The 27,672-nt window shown below is 40.0% G+C and overlaps 1 protein-coding gene across 16 annotated transcripts in view; it reads right to left on the reverse strand.

Annotated features, from left to right (window-relative positions):
• DLGAP1 (DLG associated protein 1) overlaps positions 1 to 27,672 on the reverse strand; it is a 626,931-nt gene that overhangs the window by 149,612 nt on the left and 449,647 nt on the right. For 11 of the 16 annotated variants that reach the window (XM_070420578.1, XM_070420579.1, XM_070420581.1 and 8 more), the window contains one exon: positions 18,370 to 18,584. In XM_070420578.1, coding sequence (XP_070276679.1) covers positions 18,370 to 18,584 — 215 coding nt within the window. Of the gene's footprint in view, positions 1 to 18,369; positions 18,585 to 26,899; positions 27,014 to 27,672 lie in introns of those variants that run through there. The other 5 variants (XM_070420590.1, XM_070420592.1, XM_070420593.1 and 2 more) reach the window with 2 other exon arrangements.

Below are 27,672 nucleotides of genomic sequence, written 5' to 3' on the forward strand. Positions count from 1 at the left end.
CATTTTAATAGGAATTGTGTTGAATCTAAAGATTGCTTTGGGTAGTATAGACATTTTAATGATGTTAATTTTCCCAATCCATGAACACGGTATATGCTTCCACTTGTTTGTATCTTCCTCTATTTCTTTTGACGACGTCCTATAGTTTTCTGAGTATTGGTCTTATACCTGCTTGGTTAAGTTTATTCTCAGATATCTTTTTTGTTGTTGTTGCAATGATAAATGGGATTGTTATTTTAGTTTATCTTTCTGAGAGTTCATTATTTATATATAAAAATGCCATTTATTTCTGGGTGTTAATTTTGTATCTTGTTACTTTGCCGAATATACAAGATACAGAACATTTCATCCCAAAGTGCAGGCAGAATATACATTTTTCTTAAATGCACATGGTAAATTCTCAAAGATATACCACATGTTAGGACACAAAATAAGTCTTAACAAATTCAAGAAGATTGAAAATATATCAAGCATCTCCTCGGATCACAATAGCATGAAACTAGAAATCAACTACAATAAAAAACCTCAAAAATATTTGAACACATGGAGGCTAAATAGCATATTATTAAACAATGAATGGATTATTAATAAGAACAAGGAAGAGCAAAACGATAATGCGGTACTATCTCATACCTGCCAGATGGCTATCATCAACAAATCAACAAACGACAAGTGCTGGCGAGGATGTGGAGAAAAAGGAACCCTCGTGCACTGCTGGTGGGAATGCAGACTGGTGCAGCCACTGTGGAGAACAGTATGGAGCTTCCTCAAAAAACTAAAAATGGAACTCCCATTTGACCCAGTGATCCCACTTCTAGGAATATATCCCAAGAAACTAGAAACACCAATTAGAAAGGATATATGAACCCCTATGTTCATAGCAGCACAATTCACCATAGCTAAGATTTGGAAACAGCCTAAGTGCCCATTAGTAGACAAGTGGATTAAAAAACGGTAGTACATCTACACAATGGAATACTATGCTTCGGTAAAAAAGAAGGAGTTCTTACCATTTGCAACAGCATGGATGGAACTGGAGAGCATTATGCTAAGTGAAATGAGCCAGTCAGAGAAAGATAAATATCACATGATCTCACTCATTTGTGGAATATAATGAACAACATAAACTGATGAACAAAAACAGATCCAGAGACAGAGAAACATTGATCAGACCGTCAAACCTCAGAGAGAAGGTAGGGGAGGGTGGGGGTAAAGGGGAGAGATCAACCAAAGGACTTATATGCATGCATATAGGCCTAACCAATGGACACAGACAACAGGGGGTGAGGGCATGAGTGGGGGGTGGGTTGGGGGGTATTGTGGGGATAAGGGCACATATGTAATAACCTAATCAATAAAGAAATTAAAAAAAAAAGAACAAGGAAGAAATAAAAAACTTCCTGGAAAAAAACGAAAATGAACACAAAACAAACCCAAATCTATGGGACACAGTGAAAACAATCCTGACAGGGAAGTTCATAGCATGACAGGCCTATCTCATGAAACAAGAAAAAGCTCAAATAAACAACCCAATCCTATAACTAAAAGATTTAGAAAGAGAAGAAGAAAAGTTCAGAGTAGGTAGAAGGAAGAAAATAATAAAGATCAGAGTGGAAATAAGTGACATAGAGACTAAAAAAATAAATACAAAAGATCAACGAAACCAAGAGCTAGTTCTAGGGAAAGATAAACAAGATTGAAGGACCTTTAACCAGACTTATCAAGAAATAAAGAGAGAGGATCCACATAAATGAAAATCAGAAATGAAAGAGGTAAAGTAACAACTGACATCACAGAAATACAAAGGATTGTAAGCAAATGCTGTGAACAACTATGGGCCAACAAACTGGACATCCTTATGCAAGGCCTGCACAAAATGGACAAATTCCTAGAAACATACAATCTCTTAATACTCAATCAGAAAGAATCAGAAAACCTGAAAAGGCTGATCACAACAAGTAAAATTCAAGCAGCAATAAAAAAACACACCTCCCAGTAAACAAAAGTCCTGGGCTGATGACTTCACAGGCGAGTTTAACCAAGCAGTCAAAGAACTAAAAAAGTTCCAAAAAATTCAAGAGGAGGGAAGATTTTCAAGCTCTTTTTAGGAGGCCAGCATTATCCTAATTCCAAAACCAGATAAAGATACTACAAAGAAAGAAAATTACAGGCCGATATCACTGATGAACATAGATGCTAAAATTGTCAACAAAATATTAGCAAATAGGATCCAGCAATACATTGACAGTATCACACACCATGACCAAATGGGATTTATTCCAGGAATGCAAGATTGGGTCAATATTCTCAAGTCAATAAACATGCTACATCACATAAACAAAAAGGGTGAAAATCACATGATCATATCAATATATGCAGAAAAAGCATTCAACAAAACCCAGCATCCATTTATGATAAAAACTCTCAGAGGGATCATTCCTCAACATAATAAAGGCCATATATGCAAAGTATGTTCATACTTTTAAGGTTGCTGTATTTTTCTTGTATACTATAAGGGGAATTTTGGGAAAGAAACAAAAGCATAAAGGAAACCCCATTAAGACATTCCTTGGGGATTTTCCTATTTTTTTGATAATCTCTACACAGTGCATGTCGGTTTGGGCTAGGTGGGAGGGAGGGGGTCCATAAATTTCCTGATACTGCATACAAGATGGAATGTGCACATGTGCACTGTTTGGGGGAGAGGGTTCATATCTTTCATCAGCTCCTCAAAAGGCCTTGTGACCTAAGTAAGTAAGTAATTAAGTAAATAAATACTTAATCCTTATTAGCCAATTCTTGGCCTAATCAAAGAAATCTTTTAAATTTACTTAATATAAAAGAAATTAACTTACACCCCAATTAAAAAAAAAAGAAAAGAAATTAACCGGGACATTCAGCTCTCTTGACAGAAGGCAGTTGTTACACTCATCCCAGCCCCCTGCTCAAGTTAAGGAAAGGAGCAGAGGCCTTTCACAAGGATGCCCAGTAAATGTCTGGATTTCTGACATGTTTTTACACTTACATGTCCAGAAAGGATCCTCTGATCTTTCCTCACAAAGCTGCTTCTCTGACAGTCCCCCAGTTCTGGACCCAAACCCTTCCACTCTTCCTTTCACAGCCCACATCTGATCCATTCACACCTCTAAAGGCTCTGCCTCCAGAACAGACGCAGCGTCTGACCACTGTCCCCCATGACTGCTCCCGGTGCTGCCACCAGTCCCAGCTCTCACCGCCGCTCCCCTGGAATACTGCCATAGCTTTCTCCTTGATCAACTTTAGTTTCTCCTCGAAGAGCAGTGGGAGAAATTCCTTTAAAATGCCACTCTACCTAAAACCTTTTAATATCTCCCCACCTCTCAATAAAATCCAAAGTGCTCCCATGGCTTCCAGGCCCATCATCAGTCTGGCTCCATTCCCTTGGGGACCTTCCTCCATGGTTCTCCCCTTGTCCACCTGCTCTAGCCACACGGCCTTTGTGCTGTGCCTCAAACACACCAGGTGCCTCCAGGACTTTGTACTTATCACTCCCTGCCTGAATCTTCTCCCCCTGACGGCTGCAGGCCTCACTTGTTCACCTCCCTCAGGTCTTTACCCAAATGTCCTCTTCTTGGTGTGGCCTTCCTAGGTCACTCTGTTCGAAGGGCACCTCCCCTGCTAATTTTTTCCTTTCCAGCACTTATTCACATCTGACCTACTCAATACCTATCTATCTTTTTTTTTTTGTCTACTCATCAAGAATGCAAGCTCCAGGAGGGCAGGGACTGCTATAAATTTTTTTTTCACTGTGTTCCCTTAAGTGCCTGGATTAGTGTCTGAGGAACAGCAAATATTAAATACTTGTCGAATAGGTAAATAAGTGAACAAACAAGGATGCCATAAGCATTTAAACTTTTCATTTCTAACTATACACAGCTCCTCCATTCTCCTTTGAAGGGTTAGGCAACCCTGGCTAGGTCCCAGGTGGTCTGTGAGTACTGCCTGCCCTCACACTCCCTTGTCTGGCTGTACTTCCACCTTGGATCCTTCTCTAACCATGACAGCATGGAAGGAAACTTATCAGCTTGGACTTAATATATAAATAGGAGACTTTGTGTAGTTGACAATATGCATTATTGTGATACATGTTGGAAGTGTATTTCAATTATAGGCGCTGCTTCATTTTTACTGAATTCAGAATGCCAATGGTACAAGTATTGCTCCCAATACCTTGTTGAACATGACTGTGGAAGTGGGAAGTGATGCCTGAGGATGGGTCCATGAATAAACAGCTAGGATGTTCCCTGTTTGGCATTTAAATTCTGCTGAATGTAGTAGGTCCCTCTAGGTTTAAAGAGCTTCTTGCACTTGGGAATTTTATGTGGGTCAGGAAAGACTGACATGTAATAATGGGGCTGAATCGTCCACATGGGATCACACGTGGCCACAAAGGCATGGTTTGGTGGCTGCCTCTAGAGGGCAGATTGCAAAAGTTGGCAGAGACTCCACGTAATTATCAAGGTAGCTGCCTGGCTGTGAGCTACTATCCAAGGTATCCAGCAGCAGAGGAAGTTCTGCCAATGCTCCACACACAGGATCTGGCTAATTTGATAACATATGGTGGAGAGAAACTGCATCACTAATTTCCTTTCACACCATGACTGACTTCTGCAAGTCTACTGTCTCCTTATCTCCCATTGTGAGGACTTATGCATTCATTCCCATGCAATGTAATTAGTATTATAAAGCTTATCTTAGAGATTATAGAATGACCCAATGAAAACTTACATATTGGTTAAGTAAGAAAGCAACTTCAACAAATTTCCCTTGTTAATTGGCCAAATTGGCATGACTCTAATACTTGGTGGACGTATGTAACCGGCCAGGATTGGGGATTACAGAGTGATCCTAAGCAGCAGAGGTATTAGATGTCAAGAGAAACCAAGAATAAGTTCCCAAATCCTTTAAAGCAGATAAGGGTTGATTTTCTTTCTTTTTGTTTGTTTGTTTTTTACAGGTGGCTAAGATAGATATTCATTAAAAAATATTTTCTGTATTATCCATACCTATTTTCTCAGGGTTGCATAGCTTATTGAGTACAAATGTGGTAAGGAGCAGGTTTTCGGTCAGGTCTGCCTTTTCTGGGTATTTCTGGCTGCTCTATCTCAGCGAGACTGGGATCTGATTACGACTGGTGGGCCTTGGAGAGTGGATGTTATGATGATGGAGAGGGAAGAAGATGGAGAGGGTGGCCAATGGGCTGTCCCTTCTGCTGGGGTTTCTTCACAGCATTCCTTTGGTCCCTGAAATTATTCCCTTTCTCACAGTATCAAGGGTGACCAGCAGATTCAAATGACAACTATTATATTTTCTATAATTTATCATGCTGTTTAAAGAGTAGAGGTTTGTTTGTTTTTTAAATAAAGGAGCACAAAAACATTATTAATATATTTAAGTAATCATTTAGATTTACTGTAGTTATCTCCAGGGCCAGGTAATGATCATGGAAGGCAGACAGAGGCCCTCCAAGCTGTTTTCACAAGACCGTAGCTCTGCTTACGGTGTAGCTGGTTGCTACGGGCAACCACTTAAATAAGCTCAGGGAAGGTCCAGGGGGTCGAGTAGCACAGGCATTTCATGAATTTACCTTATTTTGGGGAAACAGAACAAATTAAAAAAAACCTAAGATTTTTTTTCCCCTAAGGGTCACTTCTCTCTCTTGCTAATACTAGGAATTTCCTCTGCCTAAGAGAATTTTTTTTTCAATACAGCCAGTGAAAGAAGAATAGGAAGGATGATCATAACCTACCTTCTAAGCAGCTCAGCCAATCTCAAAATATTCAACAATGAAAATAAGGAGAAAATTTCTAGCTGTGATTTAATATCACCATAACTGTAAATTAAAAGAAACAAAAACAAACAAAAAGCCACCTATTTTTACAATGGACCTAGTTTATTTTCCTGATAGTAGATTGTTTATATTTAACCCGAGTGGCAGACTCTTAGAACCCAATCCTGATTTTGAGAAATTGAAAAGGCAGGCTTTATGGTTATATATCTTTTGATTTTGGTGACTATGAATGTATTTCACTTTATATCATGCTTTTTACTTAATTTTTACTCTCTTCAAATGATTGAGGGCTTTGAGGTCCTAAGCCTTTATGTTTATTGAAATTACTTTAAAATTCTTAGCTCATTTCTGTACTATTACATAAGATTTATAATCCAATAACAATTGTGATATGTGGTAAATATGTTTCCTTATAAACTAAGCCTTTTTGCCTTCATACATTTTCATGAAGAATATTCCCCAAAGAGAAAAGTGGTTACACAAATTATTGTACATGCACACAATGGAATGCTTTGCAATTGTTGAAGATAATTTTTTAAAATATTAGTCTACATGTACTTGTATAAAACGATGTTTTAAGATATAATTTTAAGTGAAAAGAGCAAATTGTAGAACAGATTTTTTTTGGTGTGAACAATTACAGTACTTTTAGTCTAAGGTAAAATACCTAACATTATTTTGAAAGTTATAAATAATTGTACAAAATTGTTTTCATCACTCTTGGTGGCACTTAATCATATATATGCAGTAGAGACAGAGTCTTATATTTCTTTTGTCTCCTTCAGGGAATCTAGCAATATAAAAACTTTGATTTTTCTGGAAAGAATTCTTGATTAAGAGTGAGACAACCTGCATCCTAAAACTTGCAGAATATTTTAAGCATGTCATTGCTCTTCTCTGGGTCTCCATCTCCTAATTTGTAATATCACAGGGTTGGAATCATCTGTAAGGTTCCTTCTAGTTTTGCTTCTAAGATTTTTCTTTCATCTTATATCTAAAGAAAGACTACATAAATACAGTGCTCAGTGGCATACAGATAAATGTTTAAAAAACTGGCTCTTTGGGAGCAAAAAACTTTGACTTGTAGGGTTTGTTGATTTCCTTGATGTAAATATTCCCATCATAGCCAATATCAAGGTACCAGGGTGACAAAACCAAGAGTGAAGTTGGGAAGAGATGTGCACCATTGACTCTTATTAGCCAACTGCACCCAGACTATGCGGCTGAGTGGCTCTTTTCAATGAAGAAGAGCGCAGTCTCAGGCTTGATGAACATGGCCAGCTATTTTAACCCCTAGCTTCTCTCACGCTAAAACACAACTTTTCTTCACTGAGTGGAGGGGAGCAAGGGAAACAACAAAATAAAGTGGTTCTGTCTTGGCTTTTTAATTTCGGCCTCTCCAGGCATGAGCTCTCAGGTTAGTAGCCCAGTCTTCTCAATGCCTGTATCCACAGCAGAGTGTCCATCTCTTAAAATCTGGCACAGGGATGATACTACTGAGGTGGAGGCAATTTCATGTGTAGTTGGTAACCTGGATCTATGCCTAGTGCTCTCAGCTCTGCTTTTCTGGTGAAAGAAAAGTGGTCCAAAGAACTAAAAGAAGTTTCTGAGCTGGAAGTCAGAAATGATGTCCAGATGGTGAAGACAGTCTTGTTCAGGAAGAAGTCCCCACAGTTCCATGAGGCAGTGGGAGGAAGAAAGTTGGGATGGAAAGCAAAAAGCTGGAGCTTAAGACCCAGCTCCGAGCCTGGCTCTACCTCACGATGCTCAGAACCAGGCAAAGCTCTTGGTTTATCTGTGAAGTGTTGGTTAGTTTCAATTCTAAATTCCTTCTGAGACCATTGGGAGGACCAAATGAGATGCACTGAAAACACTTGATAAACTATTATTTACAACTACAGGCCCAGTGCACGAAATTCGTGCATGGGTAGGGTCCTAGGCCTGGCCTGAGATCAGGGCCTATCTTCCCTGGCTGCTGGCAGCCAGCCCTGCCCCCTGCTGCTAGTAGCCCTCTGTGTATGGGGCAACCAGCAGGGCGATCAGGGCCCTGGTGCCACCCACATCCGCTGCCACCCACCCCCGGTTCCCAGTTCCCCATTGGATGATTGGAGCCTGCTGGCTGGGGGGAGGGACCAAGAGGTTGGCCATTCTGCCCACTCACCGGCCCCGCCCCTCACTGCCGCTGGTTGCCTTCTGTGTGTGGGGCGACTGGCGGGGTGATCGGGGCCTGTAGGGTGGGGGCAGCTCCTGCGTTGAGCATCTGCCCCCTGGTGGTCAGTGCACATCATAGCTGACCGGTCGATTTGCATATTACACTTTTATATATATAGATTATTTAAACAACAGTTTGAAAAATAGACTTGGAAGAAAATTAAAATGTTACTAGTTGTCAGGTTAGATGATCATGTATTATTTCCTCCTCATTGATGTGATTGGTTGGATTCACAGATAGAGTGACAAGTGGTTAATGTGATCATTGAAGAGGATGCTTCTTCAATACTTAAAGGACTAACTGTTGCTGGTTTCTTAGAGCCACTCTCCTCCTCCTCAGAGAACTAGAAAGAACAGGTATTCCCCAGAAGAACTGAGGGAAATATGCTAATGTTCAGAGTGGATGACAACACGAGGGATGGCTGCATAGATATTTTTAACACGCTAATGTGTACCTGCCAGACTGAGTCTCCAGGTGGGCTGGCAATGCCAAGTAGGGTTGAGATGGAACAGGGAGCTTTCCAACGAACCACAGATTCAGAAGCAGAGGGAGGGTAAAGAGTCTGAGCGAGCAAAGACACAGCCAAAGGGTGCCAGGCAGATGCGTGACAACAGGCCAATTCAACATCTACGGTTTAGAGCGACCCTGAGAAGCTACTGTTTAAGGCACCTTAGGCATATATAGGAATTGTGTAATGGTGAATTAGCGTTCATTCAATATCTCCTCAGGGCTGGGCCAAGTGCTTCACAAACATTACTTCAGATAGAGTTTGAATTCCCTTAACATGAGAGACAGAGAAAATAAAAAGTGTGTGAGAAGGCTATAACTTCCTTGAGAAATGTTTCTACACAGAGCTTCCAAAGTTCTAAGGAGGAAGGAATAACAGCCAACAGGGAGAGGGTTAAATTTGAGAGGAAGACTGAAAAGAATAGACTTTTTCCCCCCTACTCTTCTCTCCCATTAGATTGTAAACTATATTATCCTAGGAATACTAACTACTAATATACCCCAATCCTTAGCACATAGGAGGTGGCCCAGAACTGTTTTAATAGAAATAGCTAACGTGTGTGAAGCACTTACCATGTGCTAGGCACTATTCTAAGTGTTTCACATATGTAATCATATTGAATCTTCACAATGGCTCTTGAGGTAGGAAATATTATCACCCCTGTATAACTGATGAGGAAATTGAGGCACTGAATGGTTAAATGATTTCCCTACAGTAACCCATTTAGAAATGACAGAGCTATGAGGTAACCTCACCTCAGAGCATGCGCTCTTGAGCAACATGCTAGAAAACCTTTGTTGAGTGAATAAGTTAATAGGCGATGGCATTTCAGGGGTACAGGGTGGGAATAGCACAGACAAGGGCCTTGAGGTATTATTATTGCTGTTCACCAGATGTAGCCAGTGCTCCATTTTCTGGGCATATAGTAGTATTGCACTTCTTTGTCTCTTTGAAATTAGTGTGGCCTTGTAGACGGCTTTAGCAATGAAACGCAAAAGCTACGTGTACAATTTCCAGGAACTAGAGCTCAATTCACCACATTCCCTTTCTCTGATTCAGTAACCATGGAAGCACCTATTTCCTCTGTTCTGGGAATCAGATAATTGCAATGAGCAGAGCCTCCTTCCAATTAATGATGGACCCATATTGTGAGCAATAAATGAACTTAGAAGATTTGAGGATTACTTATTAACAGTGTAACTAACCTAGCCTATCATGAGTAGTACATAAATTGGTACCAAAAATGGGGTAGCCATATTACAACAATAATTAAAATACCATACCCTAAAATATGTAGCTATGATTTCAGGATATGGTAGCAGGCAGCAGGTAACATGTTACCAGAGACTGGTAACATGTTAGGCAGAGGTGAAATCAGTTGTTTACAACAACTTGGAAGTAGATGATGTGACAAATGAATTTGTAACTCTAGGGAAAGCAGTTGCAAAACACAATGTTAGTAGCATGTGTTGGTTGCTATTGGTTGCCTTCAACAAAGTGTTTTGCAGTTTGAAATAAACTCAGAAAAGAACTGGTTAGATTGCAAGTAGAAATGAAAGGGAAGAAGGAGAGGCTGGACATCTGAGGATTTGCACGGATTGGAAAAAACAACTGGCTTCAACCCAGCTTGTAAAAGGTAACTGTGCTCTCTTGGCTGCTCTGAGTCCATATATTCTTCTGAATTCTGCTCGACTATGCCAACTGTCAGGGCAGGTTCTTTCTCAAACCCTGCCCTGTACTAACTGTCGCGGTCAAGCACCTCCGCCAGGGGCTGGACCTTCTTGGATGCCAGGTGGTAGATGGAGAAGCCATGAGAAGTTGTGGATGTATAAGAATGAATCCATATTGTAGAAGCTAGTGGCCATAGAGCCATCAGAAAAAACAGTCCTTCACAGCAAAGTCCCATACAGGTAGCCGCACACCGGCTGATAACAGATACATCTTTCCCACATGGTAGCATTGGCCTCTGTACTCATAGCCTCACATAGTAGCAGCACCTGAGCTCTCCACTCTTGCCTCTCTGGCCTCTCCCCTCTCTCCAGCCTTTCCTACACTCCTCTCTCAGCAGCACCAGTACACTGGCTGGTTAGTATCATGTATTATACCACTTAAACAAAGGAGGCCAGTTGCTAACAGTGACATCAATCATTTGGGCTACAGAAGAGCACGCGTGTGCAGTATACCGTGAGATTGTTGTGTCCTTGAACCTGTGTATGGCATCTTAGCCTTGACCATTCTGATTAAGATCCCCATCCATGTTCAGAGTGGCCTTGGCCATCCAGCATACTATCACGAAGGCCTTTCACACTCTGTTGCCTTGACTATCCAACATCTCTGGCATGGTTCCCACAGTAACATGAGAAGATCTTTGAGTGATGAAGACATGATGGAAACTCGTGGCAAGGTTCCAATCAAGGATATGGCCACCTCACCCCAAAGAACCACAAGACTAGATTAAAAGACATGGTAATAAGAGTAGTCCTACAATGTCTCTTGGGCTCCAAAGAGCATACTTTCCCTGATGTGTGCTTTGGACATGATCAAGAAGGATTATAGAAACAGAAGACTCTCCCAGAGCAGAGAGCCAGGAGACATGAAAACAATGAACAAGGAAGTTGCTCCCAGGGAGGAGAAGTGCAGCCTAATCAGAAACATTCCCTCCCCAGGGTAGAGGCTAAACATTTTACCCAGTGGGATTGCAAAATTGAGATGGAGAAGTGACCACTGTTGTCTCCCATGTTCTTGAAGTTGACTGGGAGTGTTTATTGTGTATGTTTTGTCCTTGTACTGCCTTATACGAGGTATATTGGGTGTGTGGGAAGAAGACAGTTTGCTTTGTGGGTCGCAGGTCTCCAGGTGCAGGGGAGCCACATCCTGACCGGGTGTTGACACCATTCCCTGCTACACAGACTATCGAACGTCACCCTCAGACCAAAAACTGTGGGATGAAGAGAGGATCAGTTCAGAGTGTTTGGTTTTTCTCCCTTTGATGGTGGTGGTAGGGCATGAATATATTGTGCTTGCAGGAAAGAGAGTGAGCAAAATATTTGGCATCCAGAAGATAAACTTTGGTAGTCATTATTGCTACTTGACAAACAGTGTTTTATGTGTCCATGTCCTGCGTGCACGATAAGATTGCCTTCTCTTTGAAGATACCACTAACTTTTGCCCATCAAATGGGAATGGAGGTGACCTGTCCCACTTGCTAGTGGAAGCGTTAAGATCCTGTGCACTTGCCCTGGCTTGGTGGCATTGGGAACCTTTATTGATGTGGTGTGTCCGTACCTTAGTCCTGGGTGACCTTGGCGAGCAGAGTTCCAAAATGACCCAAGATGGACATGTAGCATGAGCAAGAAATAAAGTTTTGATGTGAGAAGCTTCTCTGATTTGGGAGTTGTTTTTCGCTGCCAGCGTAATCTAGCCTATCCTGATTAGCACAGTCCTAAAAGCGAGCAAAACAGGTCTCAAGCACAATTAGTAGTTCCATTTGATTTAAGCATAGAATCCTGAGAAGGGGACAGTAAAAGAGAAGAGCTCAAAGGAGGGTGGAGTCTTCTTGTGAATCTCTTACTGCAGTTGGACTACATACATCAGGGGTCCTCAAACTTTTTAAACAGGGGGCCAGTTCACTGTCCCTCAGACCGTTGGAGGGCCAGATTATAGTTTTAAAAAAAACTATGAACAAATTCCTGTGCACACTGCACATATCTTATTTTGAAGTGAAAAAACAAAACGGGAACAAATACAATATTTGTATTTGCACGTGGCCCGTGGGCCGTAGTTTGAGGACCCCTGCCATACATAGACAAAATGGATTCAGAGAGGAGTTCTCAGTAACCTGGTAGAAAGTTTATGGAAGGAGTAGGTGCAAAGAGAGGCAACAATTCCAAAAGCAGCAGCAAGACAAACTGGTCCATTGCAATCACTCAAGTGAGCAAGAGTGAAGTTCTAAAGCTTGAGGAAGTGAGAAGTGAGCTGCAATGGTTCAAGACTGAATTTAAGAAACTGGTAATTTGGTTCACAGAAATGAAAGAGTCAGGGAGAGAAGTGATGTACTTCAGTGGTAGTGAATTATTCGGGTGCCTGGAAATCTCATTTTCTTGCATGCTTAGATTAAAAATAGAGGATCAGTGTACCTGAGAGGAACACAGCGCTGGTCTTATGCTGAAGACTTAGACGCCATGGGATGGAAAAATCGCACCCAGAGCCATGGGGCTCCTTACTTGTAAGGTGGGGGAAATCGCATGTGGTGATTAAATGGGAAAACAACAACAGCGAAAAGGAATGTAAAGCTGTTAGCTCTCAGTCAGGCATGCAGAACCTTATTCAAACTTAAATCTTTCTGTCATGTTTCCTTCTCTCTAAACCAATCTGAATTTTTCATTTGTTTTTCACCTCCTTCAAAGACTCACATGCAGTTTTTCCCTCTCTGAGGTCATGATCTTGTAGGTACAGTTTAATCCACACAGGTCTCCTTCCCAAACTGGCTTTCCTACAGAGCACTTACATAGCAAGAGGCCAGCGTGGGGTACAGACTACACTATTACCCACACCCATCTCATTCGGGAAGGTATTCATACCTAAAGAAGGACCAGGTTTTTAAAAACAAGACATGGCAATTAGGGGCTGAATATAATAGGCAACTTCTCATTTCAGTTTTGTATGTTTTGTTTTTAACTGGGCTTATTTCTAGCAGGGGGTTGAAAGGTATTTAGATAATCTGTCTATGAGCTAGTGAGTGAGTTTCCATGTTTTAAACTTCTTAAAAATTTCTTATGTTGAAAGGGTGGGGAGAGTTGGGTGAATAGAGGATAATAGAAGAAAATACAGGATAAGTGAAGGATGGGAAATTGTCCCGAGTTTCTATCTCTGCAGATGTAAATGCATAATTTTGTAGTGTCGGACTGTGTTATTTTGTTCTTCTGCCCACTGTAAGGAGCATTTGCTATTGTATGTTACAGTTATACTGAGGAACAGGTAGAGAGGAATGGCAAAACATTTGGGGAAAGTGGAGAACAAAGAAAAACAGAGACATTTCATGCACTAAGGAGAACGGTGGACTGATACACATTGCTGTGTTCTTAAATATGGAGAACTCAGATAACCCTCAGGGAAAAAATCCTCATGCTCCCATCTTTATGGGAAGAGAAAGAACATGGGGAGCCCTAGGTGGGTAGAAGGGGCATGTAGAATGTGAGGAACCAGCAGAGGACACAGTGCGTCTAGAGAGAAAAAGGGAAGAAATAAACTTAGAAAGCTAACCAAAAAAAGGGACCCTACAGTTTGGGTTCTTGCTATAGAACTGACTCATTTTAAATCTCCAGAATTAAAGGCGAAGGAGAACATCCTGTGTATCTCTTCTCAAATTTTGTCATTTATCAACACCACTTCCTTTTGTCTTCAAATAGTAAACTATTTCTTCTGTGCCTCTTCTTTACAATTGTCCACATTTAGATGCCTCAGAGACCATGTAGACAAGGGGTAGCACCTGGGGAGTCGCGGGCCAATGAGAAGCCGTGGCTGTTCTGAGCCGCAGTGGGAAGCTGCTCAGTGGGCAGGTTGCTGAGATCGGCTGCTGCTGTCTGTCCCTGACCTGGTTTGGGAGAGTTGTGATGGGAGCGATGAGCGTGGTGCCGTCCACACTTACAGCCCAAGCCTCTCATTTAATTGGGGTCGGGGCGCACAGAGACATTAACCCAGTTGCCAAAAGCCACAGAGCTATTTAGTATCTCACTAACTTATTATTTTTTTAAAAGTGTCGTATCAGGGAGAGAATGAGATTAAGAGAATTAACGATTCTGAAAATGAAAAACTATCTGCCTCCAAGGCATTTTTGGATTGAAAATAAACCTTCCTGAAGCCTTTTGTTAGACACTTTGTCAAAATTGTTAGGCACCCTGTTGGTCTTCTTCAGAGTCAAACACGCACAGAAGCCTAGGGGCCTTCTCACCAATTTCAGACACTTTTGCAAATCTGTGTGTCAGAGACTGTTTCTCCCAGGAGGTAAGTTTCCTTCATGCTTGGATGAAGGGGTAAAGAAGAAGGAAGAGATTTGAAGGTGTTATTTGCCTTGGATTAATGGACATTTAACTTTAGCTTTAGAATCTTTTAAATGATAGCTCGCAAATGTTATTTTAAAAAATTCTTCCTTTTCACAATATATTGAAGAAAAAAACCACCACAAAAATCTTATCCTAGATAAGATTTGGACATGGTTTTAACTAATCATGATAGCAGGCAGTAGTTTTAATTTTAGAATAAATGGCATATCATAACAAATTTAAGGAAAAGAGTTCAGTCCTTTAACAGAGCCAAGCTGGAACTCTGGCCCCCCAAATCTCTCCCTTACTTGCCTGAGAATTGTCTATTAAACATTCAGAAGGTATTTTTGAAAATAATAATATTCTCGGATGATATGTCATTTAGGTTTATTGTTAGCTAATAACGGAAAAGGAAGGCTAGTGGTGAGGGGAGGGGGTTTATTGCGGCTGTGAAAGAAGAAAGGGAGTAAAAGAAATAATGGTCCTCCGAGAGTAGCTACGGGAGTTTTACAGCCCAGAGGTGGAGTTCTCTGCCTCAAGGCTGCCTCTGACTCTAGAATGTTCAGCTGACCTTTGGCCTTATGTATCTAAAGATGCAACAACATTAAGTAGCTGATGAAAACCATCCTCATAAGTAAGCCCTCAAGATGCCTTTGGAAAATAGCAAAGGAAAAAGAAAAGAGAAAAACAATGTAAGAGAGTGTAGGAGTACCTTCTCTCCAACATTTCTGAGAAGATGGGAGTTGAAAACCTCAAACAAAATGTTGCCCCAATCTCACTTGGCTAATTTTAGTTATCTTGGTTCATGGCTATGAATCATCCCTAAAGCTGTGAATTGCTGAGGAGGAAGGAGGAAAAATTGACTTAAATGTCAGAGCAGTAGGAACAAAAATATAGTTTCTTTTTTGGAGAACTAGAATTCCAGAGTATGGGGATCTTTTTTCTTATGAGGAACTAAATGCTTCAAACTTCTAGAAAAGTAATTATCTCCAGTCAAAACATCATCAAGGAATAAAAGACAGCATTAATTATGCGTGATGTCATATCCCAATTTTTGCCTTCAAAGTGTATTTCCTTTTTCTTCTTCTGTATCTCTGTAAGTCCTATTAAACTAGAAATCACTAGTAATCATATGTATTTGAGTATGATGGAAGCTTAATATGCAGACTGTAATGAGAGATGGAGCTCCTAAAGCAGGTGAGGAAGAAATGGGTGGAGATAAATATAACTAGGAGAAATAAGTCTGGGGAATGGAAGGGTAGCATAGAAATGAAAGACATATTAGAATGGTCAGATGCTGTCTTGCCTGCTAACGAATAGGCAATCAAGAAAAGGTATTTCCATTTAAGAGGTGCCCCCCCAGTAAAATGGCTATTGTTTTGAGTTTCTACAGGTTTACAGGAAGAAAGTAGAAGTCACTGACTCTGCTCAATGACTAACTTCACTGTCTGAAGTATGACCCTCTCTACCATCAGCTTAGCCACTGTCTGTGTAGTGGTCTCTTTTTGCTCTTAAAGCTTGTGAGCAGTGAAAGAAATATATGCTAGTTGCATTAAAAAGAGCTATTATGTAGAAGACAAAATGAAAAAGAAAAACTTTCAATGGCTTGGGAGCTGATTTCTCACAGCTCCCAAGCTCTGAGAAGAGTAGCTACAAGGTATAATTGTGAACTTGATTTCTGCACATACCCCTGTCCCTGGCCTCCTCCGAGCACTCTCCTCACGTTCCTTATGGCTCTACTCATTTCTGTTCTCCTCATGCCTGGGTACCACTGTGAATAGAAGCAATCACTGTATTTCATCACCCAAGATGTATAGTGTCATTCAGCTGATGTGACAAATGCATCCCTATAGGTAAACTAATGGGATACTAAGGAGGTGGATGGGTCTCTGGAGGTTGGAGACTCCCACGACTTGGTTTTCATATTAGGAAACTGATATCTTGAAGGTCCAAGTGACTTTCTTGCCCAAAGCTTTCCTTCTTTTGCATCTGTTGGAAGATGTCAATGCCATGACGATGACTATCTATTATTATCTCTAGTGGAGAGATACTTTAAAATCCATAGAAAATATTTGCCAGAAGGGTCCTTAGCACCCCCATTTCACATCACTTTGGACCACTGCCTTTATTACATATCCAGATCTTTTCACACGGAGTATATTTAATTTTATGAGCTTCTGTGAGCTGTGCCAGAGTACAATAAATACCTGTTTCTGGTTTTCATTTCCATAATCATTTTTTACCTCCTGTGGCAGTATTTGTTATGGGGTGAACTGTGTTTCCCACATAGATATGTCCAAGTCCTAACTCCCAATACCTGTGAATGTGACCTTACTTGGAAATATGGTCTTTGCAGTTTAATCAAGTTAAGATAAGGTCACTAGGGAGGGTCCTAACCCAATGTCACCGGTGTCATAAGAAGACAGCCACATGGTGACAGAGGCAGAGATCAAAGTGCTGCAGCTACAAGCCAAGGAATGCCAAGGGTAACAGGTGAAGAACAGAAGCCTGGAAGAGGCCAGGAAAGATTATCCTCTACAAGTTTTAGGAGTGAGGCTATGCTGACACCTTGACTCCAAACTTCTAGTTTTCAGAACTGTGAGATAATAAACTCTTATAGTTTCAAGGTCGTAGTATGGCACGCCCGGGAAATGAATACATGCAGAAAAAAGGCAAAGAGGAGGGCAACTGGAAGCCAAAGGAAAGGAAGAAGAGCTTCCTTTCTTGGGATGGTTTACTTATGTCATTGGTTCTAAGTTTTTTTATTGAAATGATCCATAGTGGTTTCACATGCTCCATTGAAAAAATATTGATGAGGGAACTCTCCCTGTCCACTTCCTTAAAATATAATGTAACATGCTATTTAAATAAATTTCCACCATAGAATGGTTGGTTGCTTTTCAATGTCCTAGGTCACAATCTAGTTTATTTTCCTTTGGGAAAATTTATGTTTTATTTATTATGTATTTTAATATCTTATTTTGTAATGTATATAAATGCATGAATAGCAGTATGTATTTCCTCAAAACATGTAATCAAAGGCACTTAAGAAACACAAATTATCCATAATATATTATTTAGGTCCAAATGATGAGCTACATGATGCTGTGTTCCAGGTTCGGATTTACTTCTGTAAATCAAATTAAAAATTAAAATTTCAATTTCAGTAGTTTATTTTGTAAAGCTCTTCTCTGTTTACAAAGGGCACATGTGGAGGTAAATATTACTTATATCATATTTTTCAAAACAAAAAAACATTTTAAGGACTTACAAAATCTATTGAGTGACCAAATTTAAAAATGGATATCAAGAACCTTCACATATCACCCAATTTTAAAACATGACCACATTCTAGAAGCTTCTCCAATATAATCTGATCAATGATATTACTCAATTATCTGAAAAGTTGAAGGGTCTTGTAAGGAAGAGATTCCTCATAGATTTAGTGGTTAAACAAATGTCCAAGAGTTGGGGTACATGGATCTTCTCATTAACCAGAAATCTTAATTTCTTTCAGAAGCCAGTCTGGATTATTTCAAACTCTTCATCTTGGAGATTGGGGATTCAGCTTATGTCCATGCATAGTACACCTGGATGCCCTTGTCTTTGAAAGCAAGTCAAACCCAATGTCAAAATCAATAGACCAGTCAATGTATCACATTGCTCCATGGATAGAATGTTTTCTGTCCCATTTATTCTAGGCATCACACAATTTGATCCTAGGTAATAATATTAGAAGGAGCTGGACTACCAGACGTATAGTGTTAGAAACACTTACTTGAGTGTGGTGAGTTCTGTAAGGGATGGCTGAGTAGCCTTGAGATAGCTTTCTCTTCGTGCAGCAACTTTGGGAGACGGCTTGGGACTTGTGTCCGAGTCACCACTGTCTTCATCTCCCATGGCTTTGATATAGCTGCCACTCCGCATTCTTCGGCATGGAATTTCATCGTCTTTACCTCGAGGGGTATACCCTGTCCATTCATCTTGAGGAACCTAGTCAGATATAAAAGAGATGATTCATTTCTTATAAAACCCTACATTTTTCTTTTGTTTCCTTTTTTGGGGGCTCTGACCCAAAAACTTCAGATGTTAACTTTTCAGTAATGGTATTTTACTATAACTGGTTTGAAAATAATTTGAATACATGGAAATCCATGTCTGAATCTTTAAAACAACTTGTGTATTAGGAAAAATGAAAACCATTGGCTCAGATTTACTTATACCTCTCAGTTTTCATGTTGAGAATAATTGAGTCAGGCATAAGAATACTATTGGAAAGGAGATCGGTTTTATTAGTTTTTTAATTATTTGTTTTCAACTGACATTTAAAATTTTAGAAAGGTTTTTTTTGACATCTTCCTTGAACCCTTCAACTCTACTATCTCATATCTGTTCTTCTTCCTCAACCAGTGGTCCCAGCTGTGCTGACTTCCCAATCACCTGTTCTTTCTGAACCCTCTTAATTTGGATTCAGCCTCCAAATTAAAGGTTACCAATGACTTCCTCATGAAAGCCAGTGGCATTTTCTTACTTTAAATTATTCTTGCTCTACGCGCGCGCGCGCGCACACACACACACACACATTACCACCACCACCAGTACCTCTTAAAGCAGCGGTTCTCCACCTGTGGGTCGCGACCCCTTTGGCGGTCCAACGACCCTTTCACAGGGGTCGCCTAAGACCATCCTGCATATCAGATATTTACATTATGATTCATAACAGTAGCAACATTACAGTTATGAAGTAGCAACGAAAATAATTTTATGGTTGGGTCACAACATGAGGAACTGCATTTAAAGGGCCAGAAGGTTGAGAACCACTGTCTTAAAGAGTTTCTCAACTCACCTGGGATAGCTATTACTGTACTTATCTGAATTGTTCTTTTCCTCTTGCTTTGCTGGATCCTATTCTAGTCCCTAATTGTGGGTACCACACAACATAATGTTCTCAGCACATTCCACAGCCATTCCCTCTGAGTTCAGCAGAGCACTACACTACAATATAGAGAGCTTCTTTATGACTTTTCTTCGCTTGCTCTTAGATTTTCCACTTCAACATGGACTCAACTTAGGTTCTCATTCTTCCTCCACTTGGTAAAAGACATGAATAATTACCACTCTTTATACACATTAAGAAGTAACAGCCTACAGCACACAGGGCTTAATTTAAAAAGAAGGGGAGTCTGGTTCTTGCCCTCAACATGTTTACAGCAGAGATGAGAAGACAAAGCATAAATAGATTTGAGAACCGTTCCAAATCAACATGTTAACAAGTTTAAGGTATGGTGCCATAAATGGAAACTGGCCCAATTTGCAATTCGAAGTTAAAAAGGTATTTAATATTTTGATGCTAAACATTTACTGATTATCCATTAGATAATACAGTGTTTCATTACTAACATTTAACTATGCTAAGCAATTTGTTTATAGGACTTATTTCATTAATACAACAACTCTGTGCATTTTTCAGCATTTCTCGGATGAGAAGCAGGAGCTCAGATAGCTTAAGAAATTTGCCAAAGAACATATAGCTACTAAATGGCAGCACTGGGATCTAAAGGATTTTGTTTAACACAACAGATCAGAATTTACTTACTCCCAACATATGATACATACAGGTATTGCACATTTCTAAATGTTATACAGGTTCTAAGAAGTGAAAATAGATGTTCCACTTCTTTCTCCCTTAAGTTATGAATTTGACCATATAATTTGAAAGCTAATGTCTAGAAACATCAGATTAAAGAGTTACTACTATTCATGGATCCGAAAACAGTTGTTTATAAATTCTAATCCTGAAAAGTACAAAAAAGTATGATTAAGTTTCACTGTGCAGCTTGTTTATTTTATTAAACAAATTCTTAAATCATCTTTCCATATGCAGGCACTGTTCTAAATGTTTTATAAATGTTCACCCATTGGATCCACACAGCTGAAGGGTAGTATTACTATTATCCCCATTTTACAAATGACGAAACTGAGGTTATGTAACTGACTCAAAGTTCTGGCCACGAAGGGCAGGGTTCCAGCTCACAGCTATGGGGCCTTGCACTTGATCACTGTTTGATGCTGTCTCTCTAGGCTACGATCAGTAGTTCTTATGGAACTGAACACTTATGGCACCTTAGTAATCCATCACATCTGATGCATTTGCCATTTATTACTTATGGTAGTAACAGTGTAGAGTTTTTACTTTTTTAGCTAAAAAGCATCAGTGTCACTATAGCAACAGGGGACATTTCTTAGGGAAATTATAAACGCTGAGAACAGTCTTGTTTTTCCCTTCAATTGGCAGATGACTCACTGCAAAGATATGATCATGTTCAGAACCTCATTGTTGACTTAGTAGTTAAATTTAATAATTAAGTTAGTACAGCTGAGGGTCATAAGATGTGCCCACGACATTGCCATTTCTCAGTACTGATGCCCAGTTTGTCAGAGACTAATGACATATTAGCTTATATCACTTATGAAACAAAACATGGAAAATTTCTGATTAGGTGTTTTCTCCAAAATCAGTTTATGGCTGAAACGTAGACTTGGCCTAGAAACAGGCTGTGATTTTTAAGAAGGGAACCAGCGGGGTAGTATTTAATCTGTATGTCTTTCAATTAAACATCATTTTCAAATGACTGCAGCTAAAAAGTTGTATGTAAGTGACTTACGTTGGAATGGAATTTAAAAATTAATATGTTATTTATACACCTAAAGATAGCCTAGAACAAGATTACATATATAAATGCAGAAATCAGCTCTAGGAAAAATGTAAAAAACCCCCACAAAAAACGAAAATCAAGACCTTGGAGAAGAAAAATACTGTTGCTGAAGTTTAAGGGCCAGCAAAATTGTTATAATTGCACCATAGTTTTTATTCCGAGTCTCTAACATTTTAGAGTAAAAGGGAAGACAGTGGTTGGGTACATAGTTTTCAAAGAAAGCATACAATTTTTTAAGGTGTTTAGAGCATGAAATATTATTCCCTTTTGATTGAAAAGAAAGGAAACTCATAGTTACAGCTACTATTGTGATCTATTCAAAGGTTGCTATGTCTTCCTGCTTCAGTTGCACAGGGAAAAATGATTTAGGGAAATAAAAAAAATCTAACCTTGCAACTGTCTGTGAAAGTCTTTATTATTACTAGTCCTAGCAGTTTAAAGAAATGAAAGTCGGTAAGAGAAGGAAGCTGGAGCAGATAGAAAAGCAGCCTGGTCAGTTGTTCTGCTTGTCTGCCCCAGTTTAGGAGGTGTTTGGATCCAACAAAACCCGCTAATAACATACATGTAATAAAGGCTAAGTTTAACAATAGTTATGGGTTAGAGAAAGAGAGGATCATTAGCTTTTTAATGTATATGTTTAAGTATTAAAATACTAATGGAGAGCTTTATTTTTTTATAAAATGAAATGAAGATTAGTATGGATTTTTCTATTTCGATTATAGCCAGTCTATAACTTAAACCACATGTCATCATTCAGAAGTACAGAAGACCTACCTCTGACCAAGGAATGGCCACAATTAGTGCTATCATTCTCTTATTACAGGATGTTTTATTAACTGAAATAGAGTCATGGGCACTGAGTGATAGCCATTCAAATGACGGCAACAGTCTATTCAGTCACAGAGAAAAGAAAAATTAAGCACAATATAATGAGGCATGCTTGCATTTCCTAAGTCTCCCTCCCTTTCTCTCCTTTGCCTCTCTCCCCGCTTTTCATTTGCCCTTGCAAGTATTTTTTGCCTGTTTATTTTCTGGCCATTGTCTGCGTGCCAGGAATATACAGCAGTGAACAGTGCAGATGTTCATCCCATGTTATTGAGCTTACATTCTATAAGGAGAACAGGAAGAGACAGATAACAGATAAGTACACAATCACGAACAAGGTAATTTCTGAAACCATAAATGCCTTGAGGAGAGCTCAGGGAAGGAGTTCCAGGCAGAGGGGTCAGCCGGGGAGAAACCTCTAGAGGAGGAATAAGCTTGGTGTAATCAAAGCCTAGAAACATAGGCCAGCTGGCCAGAGCCCAGGGAGCAAGAAGGGGCAGGGCAGGTCTCACAGGTCCTCCGAAGCTCACCCTGAACTTCTCTTCAAGGCTTAATTCCCAAGGATCCCACCAACTGCTCCCATCTACACTGATCTCCATTAAGAAATCTGTGGCATAGATCATCTACATAAGGGTCAGCAAACTGTAGCTCACAGACTAACTCCAGCATGCCATTTATTAGTAAATAAAGTTTCATTGGCACATGGCCATGGCCCATTCATTATGTATTGACCATGGCTGGTTTCCAGGTACGGGGGCAGAGTTGTGATGGAGATTGTGTGGCCCAAACCAGATCCACATGTTCCATCTGAGTTCTTTGGCATTTGTATACACTACTTGTTTGTGTTTTTGTGTCATCTCTCCAAATACTCAGTAAACTCCCTGAACTTGGGGGAGCAGTATTGCTGAAGGGTCAATGTGTGGGCTCTGCAGTTAGACTGCGCAGGTTTGAATTCTCGCTGGGCCAGTAACAGGGCACTTTCATGGTCAAGTTAATTAAGTCCTCTATGCCTCAATTTCCTGGTTAGTTCTCCACTCCATAGAGCTGTTTGTGGATTACATGAGGTAATGCCCACAGGCACACAGGAAGTGCTCCTGTTATGGCCGGTGTTATGGGAGTTGTGCATGACTCCCAGCACGCAGCCTGGCACCGAGCGTACAGATGCTCCTGGATGATGGATGACATTGGCTTTCCAAGAGGTCTGATGCCATGTTCAAGTTTCTCTGGTAATGGAGGGCAGAAATAATTGAAATATAGTAATCAGAAACGTAAATTCCTAACGTATTGTCTATTCCCATCATTTTTAAGGGAAAGTCCCATCAGGAAGTAGTGCACAGCTCTTTGCCCTGGGACTCATCTCCATCTTGCTGGACCAAGGGGGAACCTGCTTCCTTGTGCCACTTATCTTGCTTGGCTTCCAGGTGATCAGATCTCAAATGCTTTCTTCTGGTTCAAAAGTTAGAAACCTTGGGAAGAAGAAACCTCCAGGGGAACTATTTTGGTATTTGTATTTTTTAGAAACCTAGAGCCTAGACCTATGCATTCCATAGGTATGAGGACTGTCATACCTCATACACAGAGGCTCTGGGCTCCATGATGGTTCTACTCTGGGCAGCTCTTAGTCTCAGAGGTCAGGGAGGGAGAGGTTGGAAAAAGTAAAGGGGGCAACTTCTTGCTGTTTATCCTGCTCTTTCTAGGGCCCAGTACAGTGCCAGAAACAGACCACGTGACACTGAATGAATTCCAACACCAGCTTTGCTTTCACTCACTGCATTTGACCTTGGATAAGTCACTGCATCTCTTTGACTCAGTCTTTCCATCTGTAAAATGGGGATGATGACAGATGTTTAATGAATATGGATAATGTGTGTGAATATAGTTGTTAATTCAAAGCATCATACAAATCTGAGAATGAAGATTAGAAATCTGTCTCTTCATGACATGTTAAGTATGGTCAGCTGTACCATCTTGTGAATTAAAAAGCAGTGACATTTTAACTGACAAACTTCTAATCATTAAAGTAGATATTCTAGCATGAGAATATAAATGCAAATAGAATATATAGGTAACCCTATGTAAAAATAGAAAAATTGCAAAAAAGAAAATTATAAATATTATAAATATAAACATTTCATCTATATATCTATCTTCTATGGTAAACATTTGTTCTCCCAACTTGGCCCACAGGCACAAAAATGTATTTATCTTTCTTCTAAGACCTTTGGAAGTGGACTGTCCTCTGGAGCAGCCATATTCCTCCCCCCTCCCCCCAAGGCTTCCCCAAACTCAGTTGAATCAGGATCGCACTAGTTCTAGGAGACCTGTGAGCCTAAGCTATAAAAAGCTGGAGGTCCTTAAAATATATTTCCCATAGGGAACCTTAAAAGATGATATAATTCAAGGCAATACCTTCTATCTGAATGCTCCAAACACTTTGCTGATTTTTTTGGGGGTGGTGGTGGTCCTATTGCCACTCAATAAAATTTTCATTTAGATAGACTAAGTACTTTTACCCTTCTTTAGCTTTCCTCTAAGCACCAAATACATTTTACTGACTCCAATGCAAACCCCACAATATTTTTTGTACCACTAAGAAAGAAATGAATGTCACCAATTAATTTCTGATATACCATAGGTTGTATGATACATTCCAATATCAAAGATGCTAAAATGTTGCTCTGGCTGGTGTGGCTCAGTTGGTTGGAGCATCATCCTGTACACCAAAAGGTGGTGGGTTCGATTCCCGGTCAGGGCACATACCAAGCTTCAGGTTTTTTTTTCCTCTCTCAAATCAATTTTTTAGAAAAGATGCTAAAATGTTAAAAAAAGGATATTAGAATCAATTAAACACCCCTTTAAAGAATATGTGCAAAAATAAGAACAAGAAATGGACATATTCTGGGACAGTAATTATAAACTTAATGTTCATGTTCTTAGTGACAAAATTAATAGTAATAATTAGCATTAATCTATAGCATGCTTTTGCAAAAAAATTAAGTATAAATGCAACATAATGTTTCATGATTCTTATAACTACCTTGAGAGATAAGAAGAGTAAGTGTTATAATATCAGCTTGTCAAGTAAAGAAAGTGAGGTCCAGAGAGGTTAGTAGTTAGTCCAGGTGGCACTGTGCCCAAGCTGGGTCTCCTGTACACATTCCAGGGATTTCTCACCCATATTCAGATCTTAGCTATCGTTTAATAACTATTATTTTATGATCATCTAAAGAATACATTTCAGATAAGAAAACAATTTTTTAGTGTTTAAAGATCTTTCTGGAGGAAAAAAACAATAAAATAAATAAGAATTACATGCTCTGAAATAAAAACTTATGAGACATACTATTTCAGACACGGGAAGGCTTGCCTTGAAAGGCTCTTTCAAAGCACACGTGGTTTGAGTCTGCTTTGGCTGGGCTGCAGGCATAAAGTGTAACTGAATGTAGATAGAGTCAGACATTCTGTGCCGGTGATGGTCTGAGAGACGGTGGCTGGGGGATGAGCCATGTGTGAGTGACTTCTGGAGATTGGATTATCTCAGGATGGGAAGTTGGATGGTGCGGTCTGGAGTAATGAAAATGTGTGAGATTTTGGGAAATCTGAGAGCCACAAAAGGAATGAAGACACTTAGAACGCCGGGACAGTGGGAATGGAACATATGTCCTGACAAATACCAGGGAGGCCAGTGCAATTCTGTGAGCAGCTCTGCAGTGTAGGGAATTGGGAGGAAAACTGATCACCCTAAGACTGGGGGTGGGGGGGGATTTAAAGCAAAGTCCTAGTTCATCAGGAATCACAGAGGCTGAGAGAAAGGACTCAGGCATTTGATTAAGTAGAAATAAAGGCAATATAGCAGGGAAGAATAGTGACTGAAATGGTGAAAATCAGTTGTAGGTTGATATTGGCAAGACTCAGCAACTGTTGATTTCTCCCCAAGCATAGATTATACCAATGAAAGCAACCAGATACATGAAGGTGCTTGGCTATGGCCAAGGGGAGTCAACCTACCAGGCCTTTCCTGAACTTGGGGAAGGGTAGCTCTGAGGAGGGAAAACTGTATTTATGAAAGGAGAGGCAGGGACCTGATGTTTATGGAATAAAATGACATTTATGGAATAATCTCAAAGGGCTGGAACTGGTACTTATGTCACTTTATTTTAATCCTTCCAGCAGCCCTATGAAATAGGCATTACTGCTGTAAAACTGAGACTCGAAAAAGCTAAAATGACTTGCCCAAGGTCATAATAATGAGTAGGAGTCCGCATTTGCCAGCCACAAAGTTTTAAGTAATATTACCCTGCGTCTGATGAATGTATGCTGACTGAGTGAATGAAAAAATAATCTAAAAAAAAGAGTGCACCACTCACCTGCACTGTTTTTTTTTAAATAAAATTCAAATAATAAAATAAGCACACATATGATCTTGTCACTTTCTAGCACCGATAAAGAGGGTTTAAAATAATAAATGTTTACAATAATTATGAAGTAAAACAGTGTTTGCCATGTCACTGTTTTGTGGCATACTTATTGAAGGTCTTATCAGTTACCGCTTAAACACAAATGGACAGTTTTGGGGGGAGTCAGAAAATTTACAGGAGAGCCACGCCTTTCAAGGGTGGCTTTGGGGCCTCCAAGCACCCCTGGTTTTTCAGCATTTGTTAGAGCCTTCGCCCCGGATTCAGTTCCTGCCTACCACTTTTCTCAGAAATGGCTTTAATGCACGGGCCTTCTAAGCACTTTTAGTGAGCTCTCAGATTCCCTACTCACTCGGCTCCTTTGCATCTTCTTTGCAGCTGGGAGAACTGCTTTTCTGCTCCACACAGCTTTCAACTTGACAATTGCGACTTGGCAAAAATGTCCCTGTAGCCTTTTTAGCTTACTCTTCTCATAGCAAAAGCAGAAAAAAAAAAAAAAAAGCAAGAATAGGAAAGTTACAATTACGCAACATGCAGATGGGTGTTTTCCGATCAGATTTCCCTGGAGACCGCCCTTTCTAACTCCCCTTGAAGTCTGAAGCTGGTGTAAATCTTAAATTGCTTGAAAATGACCTTTTAAGGACAAGAGTAAATACCCACCTCTTTTAAAATAGGACATGTGCCCTTTGCCACATCTCCCTCCAAACAATATTTTTACATGCTATTTAACAGAACTTTGTAAAGAGTGCTCTGCAATGGTCATTTGTTCACTCTGATCCTATGGAATGACTCTCACCCACGGACATTATAGGTATCTTCGAGGTATCCAGAACCGTACTAGGTGCCAGGTAAATACTTAAGCATTTTGTAAAACAGTCTCAAAGAGGTTTATAAGTTTTAAATGGATTAGGCAATTCTGGGGGATGGATGAAGAAAAAGAGTAAAAACAGTTTCAAAGCAAGTCAAGCTGAGTTGAGTACTAAACTTTAGTCCCTATGAATTACCTACTGCGTTTGTAGTTTGTTCTTAGAAATCCTCTTCCCTGGTGGTAACGCCGTTCCTTAGGAGTTGACTGTATGTGTGTGAAGTGCATGGATGTCACTGAGAAATGGCACTGCAGGTGCA

Source organism: Myotis yumanensis, unplaced genomic scaffold, assembly GCF_028538775.1.
Source record: "Myotis yumanensis isolate MYYU_CA2020_CCGP unplaced genomic scaffold, mMyoYum1.0.hap1 SCAF_7, whole genome shotgun sequence".
Classification (NCBI taxonomy): domain Eukaryota; kingdom Metazoa; phylum Chordata; class Mammalia; order Chiroptera; family Vespertilionidae; genus Myotis; species Myotis yumanensis.